The sequence below is a fragment of the Meles meles genome, chromosome 1, assembly GCF_922984935.1.
Source record: "Meles meles chromosome 1, mMelMel3.1 paternal haplotype, whole genome shotgun sequence".
NCBI lineage: Eukaryota > Metazoa > Chordata > Mammalia > Carnivora > Mustelidae > Meles > Meles meles.
The window spans coordinates 174,438,531-174,452,886 of NC_060066.1; the positions used below are offsets into that span (position 1 = coordinate 174,438,531).

Below are 14,356 nucleotides of genomic sequence, written 5' to 3' on the forward strand. Positions count from 1 at the left end.
GCCATAATTCCAGAACCTACCACATGGTAGCTACACAGTAATTATTGTTAAGCTCCTTAAGGATTTTTTATCTGTCTCTGTAACCCTAACACCTCATGTACATTCTTATATAAAACAAAAGCCTAATGAAGTTCTGGACAAAGGAAACAAACTTATTTCAGATAGAAAACAAACCCTCAAGCCTTGCTTTGCAGTAAAGAAGTCAGAATAACCAGCATCCGTAGCCAACAGTCCCACAAACTGCATCGCAGGCCGCTGCTGTATAAACAGTTCTACAGCTCCATCGGTGATGCAACTGCCCCCTGAAATATCCAGTGACACAATATGGGGCAGAATATCCTTTTGCTGCAGCAAATGAAAAGCTAAATCTGATTTGAGTTGCCTGTGATCAGAAATATCAAGGTGAAGCAGACACTTAAGTTCTCTAATAACTGCAAGAATTTGTGGTTTGGTCATAGTCAGACATTTCAGATAGTGCATTGTCAGAGATTTGAGTCGATCCTTACACGTAAGGAGTGCAGAGATGTTAGTGACCAGAGTATTGGAGATATCCAAGCTTTCCAGTTTTGGTAACCTTGCAACATTAGCCAGGTCTTCACTATGAAAACAAACATTGAAAACACTTAAAATGCGAAGACCAGTGAGCTGACCAAAGAATAGCAGTCTTGAATCTCGAGGGATGCTTGCCGAGTCCAACAGGAGACACCGAAGGTTTTGCTGGATCCAGCTATTGCTGCAGAGTCCACTTATGATGTCTGGGATTGGGAGGTCAGTGTGCACGGCAGTAGCATCTAACTCAATGACTCTGTGATGGCAGAAGGCTTTTGTGAATGCAGCTGCTGAGATTTTAGCTTTTTGAATATTGACCAGCTTCAGTTTCATTTGGTTGCCTTGGAAAATACTTGCTGTTCTATCAGTCAGCTTGCCTATAAGAGAACCAAAACCAGCTTATAATAACAACTAAATCTCATGCCTTTTCCAGGAGGCATTGTGGCCAATGAACAATGACAAATGCTAATAATAGTAACAGTGACTATATTTACTGCTTACTTTGTGCCAAGCATTCTTCTAAACCCTTTTACTCAGACTACTTCATTTATTCTTTATAATACCATAATACTACTATAATACTATTATTATTACTAACATAACTGAGGAAACTGGAGCTTAAAAAGGTTAAGTCACTTGCTCAAAGTGAAAATAAGTGGCAGAATCAGGAAGCAAAACCAGCTCAACTCCAGAGCCCATAGTTTTGTCCATAGTAACCTGGTTCACAAAACAACAAAACAAAACAAAAAAATGAAAGAAAGAAAATAGGTAAACAAGTACAGGATATATAATATACAAATAATACTACTAATGATTACTTCTAACCAAATTAATCAACAGCCTCTGATAAGTCACTTACCTCTGTGGGCCTCATTTTCCTCATCTATAAAATAAATGGGTTATACCAGATTTTACTTAGAAAAGATTTACTAAGCATCTTCTATGTGTGAGATCCTGTGTTAAGTAATAGGCACAATAGGTAATTAGACCCCTGTGACCACAAGGAATTCTAGTCTAGGAAGGCATACCAGGCAAATAAATGATTATAATAGTATATTACATGCAGTAGTGATTTGCACCAACTATTGAACTAGTACAGATGATATTAACTTTGGAAAAAGTTCTGAAGACTAAATATAAGTTTAGGGGAGTGGGGGGAGAATATGAAGGGCGGAAGAAGGTACCAAACACAAGGAGGCACAGACCAGCGGGTTATTTGAAGACACTGAGCAGATCAACACTATTAGAACACAGTGGTGTAAAAGCTACAAAGGAAAGTAGAAAGGAAGGTAAAAGGCAGATAGGTCCTGTACACAAAGCTAGGAAACTCAGACTTTTAGCCTATGGGAAAACTCAATTTTGAAGCAGAAAAAAACTGGTCATAATTCTATTTTTAGAAAGACTGGGGCACCTGAGTGGCTCACTCACCTAAGCATCTGCTTTTCATTAAGGTCATGATCCCAGGTCTTGGGATCAAGTCCCATCGGGCTCCCTGCTCAGCAGGGGAGTCTGCTTCTCCCTCTTTCTCTGCCCCTCCCCTGCTCATTCTCTCTCTCTCTAATAATAAAATCTTAAAATTAAAAAAAAAAAGAAAGACCAAGCATGTGACTATAAAATAATAAGGATGGTGTTTGGTGGGAGTGAGACAGGGCAAGATATTATTAAAGTTTTCATAATGTGGGGCGCCTGGGTGGCTCACTGGGTTAAAGCCTCTGCCTTAGGCTCAGGTCATGATCCCAGAGTCCTGGGATCAAGCCCAGCATCGGGCTCTCTGCTCAGCAGGAAGCCTGCTTCCTCCTCTCTCTCTGCCTGCTTCTCTGCCTATTTGTGATCTCTGTCTGTCAAATAAATAAATAAAATCTTTAAAAAAAAAAAAGGTTTTCATAATGCAAGACAAAAGTTTAAGGCTGACAGAACATGGTGGCTGAACAGACTGGGGGAGAACTGAGAGGGAAAAAAAAGGTGCATAAGCTGATTCTTAGCTTCTGAGTTTAAGTTGGGTTACACCACCAAGACAGGAGGAAGGAAGTTCCTATACTTCAGACTTTGAGGAAGAATTCAGTACATTCATTTATACATTTATCCAACAAATCCCAAGTGTTTGCTATATGTGAAGTGCTAGCTATGCTAAATGCTGAGAATGGTGAATGAGACAAACATGGCTTCTCCCAACATGGAGTTTATTTATAACTTAGAGGGAGAACACTGGACAAGCAGAAAACTACTAACATCAGGGGCGCCTGGGTGGCTCAGTGGATTAAGCCGCTGCCTTCGGCTCAGGTCATGATCTCAGGGTCCTGGGATCGAGCCCCGCATCGGGCTCTCTGCTCTGCAGGGAGCCTGCTTCCTCCTCTCTCTCTGCCTACTTGTGATCTCTCTCTCTGTCAAATAAATAAATAAAATCTTTAAAAAAAAAAAAGAAAAAAGAAAACTACTAACATCAAAAATATAGTGAGAAAAAAATAGTGAGTTAAAAATAGAACTACCCTATGATTCAGCAACCACACTGCTAGGTATTTACCCAAAGAATACAAAAATACTAATTCAACAGGATACATGCCCCCTGATGTTTATAGCACCATTATCAACAACAGCCAAATTATGGAAACAGCCCAAGTGTCCATCGACTGAAAAATGGAAAAAGAAGAGGAGGTATGTATGCATATATGTACGTGTACACACACACACACACACACACACAGGAATATTACTCGGCCATAAAAAAGAATGAAATCTTACTAACTGCAACAGCATAGATGGAGCTCCAGAGTATTATGCTAAGCAATATGAATACGAATACAAATATGAAGACAAATACCAAAAGATTTCACTTATATGTGGAATTTAAGAAACAAAAGAGCAAAGGGGGAAAAGGAGAGGCAAACCAAGAAAAAGATTTTTGGGACAGCTGGGTGGCTCAGCAGAGTGTCCAGCTCTTGATTTTGGCTCAGGTTGTCAGGTTGTGATCTCAGGCATAAGATCAATCCCCATGGCAGTCTCGCCCTGGGTGGGGAGCATACCTGGGATTCTCTTTCTCTCTCTCAAAAGAAACAGACTCTTAACTATAGAAAACAAAATGATGGCTACCAGGGGAAAGGCAGGAAAGATTATAAATGTCAGCTGGGGATTCAGGAGGGCACTTGTGATGAGCACTGGGCAATGTATGAAGTGCTGAATCACTAAACTGTACACCTGAAACTAATATGACACTGTATGTTAATAAACGGAATTTAAAAAATGCAAGTGTCCTAAAGGAAACAAGAACATAATACAGGGTAAGGAAAGAAAAAGGATGACAAAAATCTTCTCTCTATGGAGTTCAAGGAGGTGATGTTTTAAGCTAAGACCTAAAGGACGTAAAAGATAAAAGTCATTGTCATTCTAAGATGGAAGGGAGAGCTAAAGTCCTGATATGGGAAACAAGTAGGCTTTTTCTGTGAAATGAGAGGAAACCAATGAAGCTAAAGCACAGTGGAGGAAGGGGATACCAGCATCTGAGAGGTTAGAGACAGAAGCAAAAGTCAGATATTGCAGACCAGGTCAAAGAACTGACATTTCATCCTAAATACAAGGAGAAGCCTTTCAAGGGTGACAGAAGGTGTGGCTGGATCTGTTAAGAGGGCTGTTTGCTATGTGGCAGAGCTTGGCAAGGGGCAAAAATGGAGGGCACCAGGGCGCCTGGGTGGCTCAGTGGGTTAAAGTCTCTGCCTTTGGCTTGGGTCATGATCTCAGGGTCCTGGGATCGAGCCCTGCATCGGGTTCTCTGCTCAGCAGGGAGCCTGCCTCACCCCCCCCCACCAGCCTGCCGCCTGCCTCTCTGCCTACTTGTGATCTCTGTGAAATAAATAAATAAATTAAATATTTTTTTAAAAATGGAGGGCACCTGTGAGGTCACGAGAGAAAGGTGTCATTGATAGGAACTAAGAGGAAAAAGAATGTTCGAGATAGATATTTTGAAGGCAGAAAATGTTTCAAAAGAACCAAGGAGAGAAAAATGAAAAATAACTCTTCCTAAGTCACTGAACGGGAGGTATATGGCCAAGTCATTTTGGAGATGGGGGAAATGGCAGTATAGCAGCTGTTATAACAGAAAACCTAGATGCTTTATAGGAACAAAGGACTTAATACTAGATAGAGCTGCAGGGAGTGCCACCAGCCAACAGCCCTCAGCTATGAGACATTAGCAGAAAAGAATTGCCCCACCCAAGACCACACCATTTCCCATGCAGACCCATATCCAAAACTGAGTTGGGAGGTATAAAGGTCCAGCCCTCATATCCCAAATTTACACAGATCTAGTAGTTGTTCCACCTTCAGGATTCCCCAAAAGATCAGCTGAAGTATTCTAAATTCTATAGAGTTTAAACCTATGAGACTTAAGGATAAACACTTGGAATTAACTGGCATAGAGACAGTATTTAAAGATATGGGAGGGGCACCTGTGTGCCTCAGTGGGTTAAGCCTCTGCCTTTGTCTCAGGTCATGATCTCAGGGTACTGGGATTGAGCCCTGCATGGGGCTCTCTGCTCAGCAGGGAGCCTGCTTTCCTCTCTCTCTCTGCCTACTTGTGATCTGTCTGTCAAATAAATAAATAAAATCTTTAAAAAAAATAAATAAATAAATTTTAAAAATGTTTAAAGCTATGAGATGGAAGATATGGGAATGAAAGAGAAGGAGCAAGGACAAAGTACTGAAAATATCTACATTTAAGGTCAGTAGAATGAGGAATAAGTCATAATAGCAAATAATAGCTGATGAATGTTCTAAACATTCTAGATACATTAAACTCTCTAAATGCTCCTAAAACCCACTGAGGAAGGGATTATTATTAGTCACATTTTACAGATGAGTTGAAGCACAGGAAATTTAAGTAACTGGCCCATGAAAACATACCTAATAGTCACGACGGTGTACAAACCCAAATGGTTTCACACCAGAACCAGAACTCTTACACCTTAATTTGTTCTGCCTTTCGAAGAAGCTGGATAAGGAGACAGATTAGCAGCAGCCACTGAGGTAGAAGAAAACCAGAAGCAGAATATGATGACTGAACAGCTCAGAAAAGAAGTACAGTATACACAGGACACATCCTGGATATGTGGTTCTGAGTAAAGTGCTGGAACTCTGGGGAATCAGAGTAGCAGTGGTAGCTAAAGCAAAAAAACAAACAAACAAAAAAAACCACCTACAGAATGTTCAAAGTCAGATGAGTACCCAAGATGGAACCTCAAGGAACACAGAACTCTTAAGGTACATACAGAAAAACAACAGCAGGGCGCCTGGGTGGCTCAGTGGGTTAAAGCCTCTGCATTCAGCTCAGGTCATGATCCCAGGGTCCTTGGATCAAGCCCCACATCTGGCTCTCTGCTCAGCAGGGAGCCTGCTTCCTCCTCTCTCTCTCTGCCTGCCTCTCTGCCTACTTCTGATCTCTGTCTGTCAAATAAATAAATAAAATCTTAAAAAAAAAAAGAAAAACAACAGCATACAAAGGAAATTGTGGAAGAGTAAACAATGATACAAGGTGGGGGTGGGGGAATACAGAAAAATGAAATACTCAGGACACATGGGTGGCTCAGTCAGTTAAGTATGTCTGCCTTCAGCTCAGGTCATAATCCCAGGGTCCTGGGATTGAGGCCTGCATCGGGATCTTTGCTTGGTGGGGAGCCTCCTTCTCCCTCTGCCTGCTGCTCCCCCACTGCATGTACCCTCTCTCCCTCTGTCAGAAATAAAATCGTAAAAAAAAAAAAAAAAAAAAAAAAGGAAAAGGAAATACTCTAAATCAGAAAGGTCAAGAATAATTAATACTAAAAGTCAAAGCTACAAGAATCCTCTATGATTTAATGAACCTAGGCAATGCTCATTTATGGCCACCTAAGTCACAAAACCAGACAACCAAACTTAATTAACCCCGTTAAGGAAGTATAGGGCCCTACCAAAAACATCAAACCTGAATCTGATGAAGCCTCTATATCTACTTCCAATTTAGAGGAATTACACGGATCAAAGGAACAGTCAAAAATTATAGCACTGTCAAACAATGGCAAAATCCAGACTGGAAAAACTCTACATAGCAAACCACCATGGTTTCTTGGAAAAAAATAACTGGAAAACCCCCAAACATATGGAGATTAAGCAACACACATCTTTTTTTTTTTTTTTTAAAGATTTTATTTATTTATTTGAAGGAGAGAGACACAGCGAGAGCAGAAACACAAACTGGGAGTGGGAGAGGGAAAGCAGACTTCCCGCTGAGTAGAGGAGCCTGATGCGGAGCTCAATCCCAGTACCCTGGGATCATGGCCTAGTCAAAGGAAGACACTTAACAACTGAGCCACCCAGGTAGCCCATAAGCAACATACTTCTAAATTAACATATGGATCAAGGAAGAAATCTCAAGAGAAATTCTTTTTTTAAAGATTTTATTTATTTATTTGAGAGAGAGACAGTGAGAAAGAGCATGAGAGAGGAGAAGGTCAGAGAGAGCAGACTCCCCATGGAGCAGGGACCCCAATGCGGGACTCGATCCCAGGACTCTGGGATCACGACCTGAGCTGAAGGCAGTCACCTAACCAACTGAGCCACCCAGGCACCCTCAAGAGAAATTTTAAATGTTGAACTACATGAAGATACAACTTATCAAAATTTGTGGGATAAAGTGAAATCAGTGCTTAGAGGGAAAGTTATATTTCTGAATACATACATTAGAAAAGAAAGATCTAAAATCAATCATCTAAGTTTCCATCTTAGGAAACTAGAAAATAAACAAATTAAGTCCAAAGTAAGCAGAAGAAAAATAATTAATAAAACATAAATCAATGAAATTGAAAATGTAAAATCAACAGAAATCAATAGAGAAAAATCAACAAAACCAAAAGCTGGTTCTTTGAAAAGATCTATAAAAATCAGGCTAACTGGGGCACCTGGCTGCCTCAGTGGGTTGGGCTCCTGCCTTTGGCTCAGGTCATGATCCTGGAGTCCTGGGATCAAGCTTCGGCCTGTCAGGCTCTCTGCTCGGCAGGGAGTCTGCTGCAGCCTGTGACCCTCCCCATTCTTGTGCTCTCTCTCTCTCTCAAATAAATAAATAAAATCTTAAAAAAAAAAAAATCAGGCTAACTGGGGCACCTGGGTGGATCAGTTGGTTAAACATCTGCCTTCAGCTCAGGTCATGATCCCAGGTTCCTGGGATCAAGTTCTACATTGGGCTCCTTCCTAAACGGGGAGCCTGCTTCTCCCTCTGCCTGCCTCTTCCCCCTACTTGCGCTAGCACTCGCTCTCTCTCTCTGACAAATAAATAAAAACAAAATCTTTTAAAAAGGGGGCATCTCTCCCTCTGCTCCTCCCCCTGCTCACAGGTACTTGTTCTCCCTCTCTTAAATTTAAAGAAAAAATTTTTGGAAGATATTTACTTATTTATTGGAGAGGGGGGCAGAGAAGGGAGGGCAGAGGGAGAAGGAGAGCCCTAAGCAGACTTCCCGCTGAACACTGACCCTGATATGGGGCTTGATCTCACAACCCTGAGACCATGAGCTGAAATCAAGAGTCAGATGCTTAACCGACTGAGCCACCCAGACGTCCAATAAATAAAATCTTAAAACAAAACAAAAAAACTCCCCACACGGGGGGACACAGTGGCTCATTGGTAGAGCATGTAACTTTTGATCTCAGGGTTGAATTCAAGCCCCACACTGGGCCTAGAGATCACTTAAAAAAAAAAACAAAAAACAAAACCTACCCTCACAAAGAGGACAGAACGGCTTCACTGGTGAAATCCACCAAACATTTAAAGAATACATAACAATTCTTCACAAATTCTTCCAAAAAAACAAAGGAAGGAACACCTCCCAACTCAGTATTATCCTGATGCCAAACCCAGATAAAGACATCACAAAAGCAGAATATAACAGATCAATATCCTTAAAATAAAGACAAATCTCAAAAACAAAAACAAAACAAAACAAAACCTCACCCAAATAACAGCAAACCATCTAGCAACATACAAAAGAGTTACACACCATAGCCAGGTGGGATTTATCCCAGGAAAACAAGACTGTATTAATATCCAAGAAGGAATTAACATAATACACTATATTAATAGAATAAAAAACAAAACCCCCATGAGCATTTTAACATATGGAGAAAAAAAAAAAGCCCACACTTTCCCTGATGAAAAGTCCAACAACTAAAATAGATGGAAGCATCCTCAGGCTGTTAAGGGCACCTACCAAAACCCCAAAAATAACATACTTAATAGAGAAAGACTAGATGCTTTCCCCCTGAGATCGGAAAAAGATAAGCATATCCATTTCAATACTTCAGTACTTCAACATTGTATTGTAGGCTCTAGTCAGGAAACTGGACAAGAAAACTAAATAAAAGACATCCAAAACAGAAAGAAAGAAGTAGAACTATGTTCATTGCAGATGACGGCATCTTGTAATAACAAATCCTAAGAAATCCACTAAACAACACTATAGAATTTTTTTTTAAGGGGCACCTGGGTGGCTCAGTAGGTTAAGCCTCTGCCTTTGGCTCAGGTCATGATCCCAAGGTCCTGGGATCCAGCCCCGCCTCAGGCTCCCTGCTCAGCAGAAAACCTGCTTCTCCCTCTCTCCCTGGTTTGTGTTCCCTCTCTTGCTGTGTATCTCTCTGTCAAATAAATAAATAAAATCTTTTTAAAATAATAAATAAATAAATAAATAAAATGGTATTTATGTACACTAAAAATGAACAATCCAAAAAATGAAATTAAGAAAGCAATTCCAGGGATGCCTGGGTGGCTCAGTCAGTTAAGCGTCTCCCTTGGCTCAGGTCATGATCCTGGTGCCCTGGGATGGAGTCCAGAGTTGGGCTCCCCCTGCTCATACTCTTTCTCTCTCTCAAATAAATAAATAAAATCAAGAAAGGAAGGAAGGGAGGAAGGAAGGAAGGAAGGAATTTTATGTAAAATAGCATTAAAAGAATAAAATACTGAGGTGCATATGAGGCACAGTCATTAAGTGTCCAACTCTTGATATCAGCCCAGATCATGATCTCAGGGTCCAGAGATCGAGTCCTACACTGAATCCCTGCTTGGGATTTTCTCTCTCCCTCTCTCCTCTATTCTCCCCTTGCCCCCTCAAGAGCATGAGCACGCGTGCGCGCTCTCTCTCTCTCAAAAAATAACCAAAAACAAAACAAAATTTTAAAAATCCAAAAACAATTTTTTTTAAGATTTTATTTATTTATTAGCAAGAGAAAGCATAAGCAGGGGCACCTGGGTGGCTCAGTGGGTTAAAGCCTCTGCCTTCGGCTCGGGTCATGATCCCAGGGTCCTGGGATCAAGCCCCACATCGGGCTCTCTGCTCTGCGGGGAGCCTGCTTCCTCCTCTCTCTCTGCCTGCCTCTCTGCCTAGTTGTGATTTCTCTCTGTCAAATAAATAAAGTATTAAAAAAAAAAAAAAAAGAAAGCATAAGCAGAGGGAGAGGCAGAGGGAGAGAGAGAGGAAGAAACAGACTCTCAGCTGAGCAACTAGCCTGATGTGGGGCTTGATCCCAGGACCCCAAGATCATGACGTGAGCTGAAGGCAGATGCTTAACTGACTGAGCCACCCATATGCCCCTAAAAAAATAAATTTAATAAAAGTGTAAAACTTATATGCATCAACTAGAAAACACTATTGAAAGATATTTAAAAAAAAAAAAAAAAAGAGTGCCTGGATGGCTCAGTTGATTAAGCATCCACCTTCAGCTCAGGTTATGATCTTGGGGTTCTTGAGATCAGCCCTGCATCAGGCTCCCTGGCTCAGTGGGGAGTCTGTTTCTCCCTCTCCCACTCCCCCTAACTTGTGTGCTCTTTCTCTTATTCAAATAAATAAAATCTTAAAAAAAAAAAAAAAAAATCTAGAGCCACCTGGGTGGCTCAATGGGTTTAAGCCTCTGCCTTTGGCTCATGTCATGATCCCAAGGTCCTGGCATCAAGCCCCCCATCAGGCTCTCTGCTCAGCAGAGAGCCTGCTTCCTCCTCTCTCTGACTGCCTCTGCCTACTTGTGATCTCTGCCTGTCAAATAAATAAAGAAAATCTTTAAAAAAATAAAAATAAAAATAAAAATCTAGTTTAAATAGAGAGCTAGCCCAAACTCAATAATGGAAGATTTCAAATTGTTAAGATTGTACAACACTGGTGAAAATAATTAAAGATGATCTAAATAATGAGACAACATGTTCATAGATCAGAAGACTTAGTACTGTCAAGATGGCAGTACTCCCCAAATTCATATACATATTTGATGCAATTCCTATTCAAATCCCAATTGGATTATTTTTTTTTCTTTAAGATTTTTTAAAAATTTATTTATTTGAGAAAGAGAGAAAGAGAGATGGCAAGAGAGCATGACCAGGCGTGACAAAGAGAAACAAGCTCCCTACCAAGCAGGAAGCCCAACACCAGGATGGATCCTAATACCCTGGGATCATGACCTAAGCCGAAAGCAGACACCTAACTGACTGAGCCACCCAGGTGCCCCACAGCTGGATTCTTTGTAGAAACTGACCAACTGGGATGGGTGCCTGGGTGGCTCAGTCCATTAAGGGTCCTGGGAAGGGGCGCCTGGTTGGCTCAGTGGGTTAAAGCCTCTGTCTTCAGCTCAGGTCATGGTCCCAGGATCCTGGGATCCAGCCCTGCATCGGACTCTCTGCTCAGTGGGGAGCCTGCTCCCCACCACCCCCACCGCCTGCCTCTCTGCCTACTTGTGATCTGTCTGTCAAATAAATAAATAAAATCTTTAAAAAAAAAAGGGGGGGGCTCCTGGGATCAAAAGAGGGAGCCTACTTCTACCTCTTTCTCTGCTATTCCCTCTGCTTGTGCTCTCTCATGCACAATGTCTCTCTCAAGTAAATTCTTAAAGAAAAAAAAAAACAAAAAAACAGACCAACTGGCTCTAAAATTCATTTGGAAATATAAAGGACCCAGAATAGCCAAGACAATCCTAAAAAGAACAAAGTTGGAAAACTCGCACTTTCCAATTTCAAAACTTACTACAAAGCAACAGTAATAGAGTCATACAAACATAAGGACAGACATATAGTTCCATGGAACAGATATGAGAATAAGAAATAAACTCATGCCTCTATGGTCACCCAATAAATTTTTTAAAGATTTTATTTTTAAGTACTCTCCATAGGCAATGTGGGTCTTCAACTCACAACCCCCAAGATCAAGAGTCTCATGTTCTTCTGATTGAGCCAGCCAGGTACCCCACTGGCACATTTTTTAAAAAATTGGATGACCAGGGGTACCTGGCTGGCTCAGTCCATACAGCATACAACTCTTGATGTCAGGTTGTGAGTTTAAGCCCTATGTTGAGCATGGAGCCTACTTAAAAAAAAATCTTTAAATAAAAAAAGTAAAAATGAATAAAAAATAAAAATGTTGGGGCACCTGGGTGGCTCAGTAGGTTAAGCCTCTGCCTTCGGCTCAGGTCATGATCCCAAGGTCGTGGGATCGAGCCCCACATCCAGCTCTCTGCTCCGCAGGGAGCCTGCTTCCTCCTCTCTCTCTGCCTGCCTCTCTGCCTAGTTGTGATTTCTCTCTGTCAAGTAAATAAAATATTTAAAAAGAATAAAAATAAAAAAATAAAAATGTTGCCAAGAGCATTTGATAGTCAAAGAATAGACTTTTTACCAAATAGTAATGGGACAACTGTACAAGAACATGGTAAAAATGAAGCTAGACTCTTTACACCTCATGCCATATACAAAAATAAACTCAAAATGGACCCAAAACCTTAGAATATAAGGGTGAAGAAACCAACACTCTTAGAAGAAAATACAGGTGCAAATACTTAGGACCTTGGACTGAGCAATGAAATTTTTAGATAGGATACCAAAAGCATAAGTCATAAAAGAAACAGAATAATTGGGCTTCATCAAAATTAACTTTTTGGAGTCAAAAACCACTATCAGCAAAGTGAAAAGAGAATTCATAGAATGAAAGAAAATAACTGCCAAGCCAGTAACTGATCAGGGACTTGTATCTAGAATATTTAAAGAAAACAGACATGGAGACATAATGTCTAGCATATGGAATATAGTCAGCAGTAGTATAAAAACTTTGGGGACAGATGGTAACTAGATTTACCATGGTGATCATTTTGTAACATATGCAATTAATCACTGTGTTGTAAAGCTTATGTCAATTAGGAAAAAAAAAAACAAACTTTGGCACCTCAGTGGCTCAGTCAGTTAAGCAACTGATTCTGATTTCGGCTCAGGCCATGATGGGGTCATGGGATGGATCTCGGCAACCAGGTCCGCACCCAGCATGGAATCTGCTTGAGATTTTCTCTCTCCCTCTGCTCATCCCCCTGCTCACACTCTAAATAAAGAATAAAATCTTGGGGCACCTGGGTGGCTCAGTGGGTTAAAGCCTCTGCCTTCAGCTCCAATCATGATCTCAGGGTCCTGGGATTGAACCCCACATTGGGCTCTCTGCTCAGCAGGGAGCCTGCTTCCTCCTCTCTCTGTCTGCCTCTCTGCCTACTTGTGATCTGTCTCTGTCAAAGAAATAAATAAAATCTTTAAAGAATAAAATCTTAAAAAAAAAAAAGCCCCTCCTACTACTCAATAACAGAGGACAACCTAATAAAGAAATGGATAAAGGGGCACCTGGGTGGCTCAGTGGGTTAAAGCCTCTGCCTTTGGCGTGGGTCATGATCCCGGGGTCCTGGGAGATCGAGCCCCACATTCAGCTCTCTGCTCAGCAGGGAGCCTGCTTCCTCCTCTCTTTCTCTCTCTGCCTGCCTCTCTACCTACTTGTGATCTCTATCTGTCAAATAAATAAATAAGATCTTAAAAAAAAATTTTTAAAAAAAGAAATGGGCAAAGGATCTGAATAGACATTATTCTAAAGAAAATATACAAATGGTCAAAAGCAAATAAAAACATGCTCAACATCATTACTCATTAGGAAAATCCAAATCAAAACCACAATAAATACTTAACACCCACCAGGATGGCTATAATCAAAAAGTCAAATGACGACTTTGGTAAGGTTGTGAAGAAATCAGAGCTCTTGCATGCTGCTGATGGGAACATAAAATGGTGCAACCATTTTGGGAAACAATTTGTTAATTCCTCAAAAAGTTAAACATGAAGTTGCTGTTTAACCCAGCAATTCTACTCCCAAGAGAAATGAAAACATATGTCCACACAGAAATGTGCATGCGAATGTTTATAAGCAGCATTATTCATAATAGCTAAAAAGTAGAAACAACCCAAATGTCCATCAGCTGATAAATAAATAAAATGTGGTACAGTCACACAATGGACTATTATAGCCATAAAAATGAAGTAGTGAGGGGCGCCTGGGTGGCTCAGTGGGTTAAAGCCTCTGCCTTCGACTCAGGTCATGATCCCAGGGTCCTGGGATCGAGCCCCGCATCGGGCTCTCTGCTCAGCGGGGAGCCTGCTTCCCTTCCTCTCTCTCTGTCTGCCTCTCTGCCTATCTGTGATCTCTGTCTGTCAAATAAATAAATAAAATCTTAAAAAAAAAAAAAATGAAGTAGTGAGTGCTGCTACAATATGGATGAACCTTGACAATATTATGTTGAGTACAAAAACCAGACAAAAAATGGTCACATACTGCACGATTTGATTTATATTACATGTTTAGAAAAAACAAACTCGGGGTGCCTGGGTGGCTCAGTGGGTTAAGCCTCTGCCTTCAGTTCAGGTCATGATCCCAGGGTCCTGGGATCGAGCCCTGCATCAGGCTCTCTGCTCAGCAGGGAGCCTGCTTCTCCCTTTCTCTCTGCCTGCCTCTCTGCCTAC

The 14,356-nt window shown here is 41.1% G+C and overlaps 1 protein-coding gene across 1 annotated transcript in view; it reads right to left on the reverse strand.

Annotated features, from left to right (window-relative positions):
• ZYG11A (zyg-11 family member A, cell cycle regulator) overlaps positions 1 to 14,356 on the reverse strand; it is a 77,046-nt gene that overhangs the window by 45,356 nt on the left and 17,334 nt on the right. Inside the window, 1 exon segment of the mRNA XM_046028102.1 lies at positions 175 to 926. Coding sequence (XP_045884058.1) covers positions 175 to 926 — 752 coding nt within the window.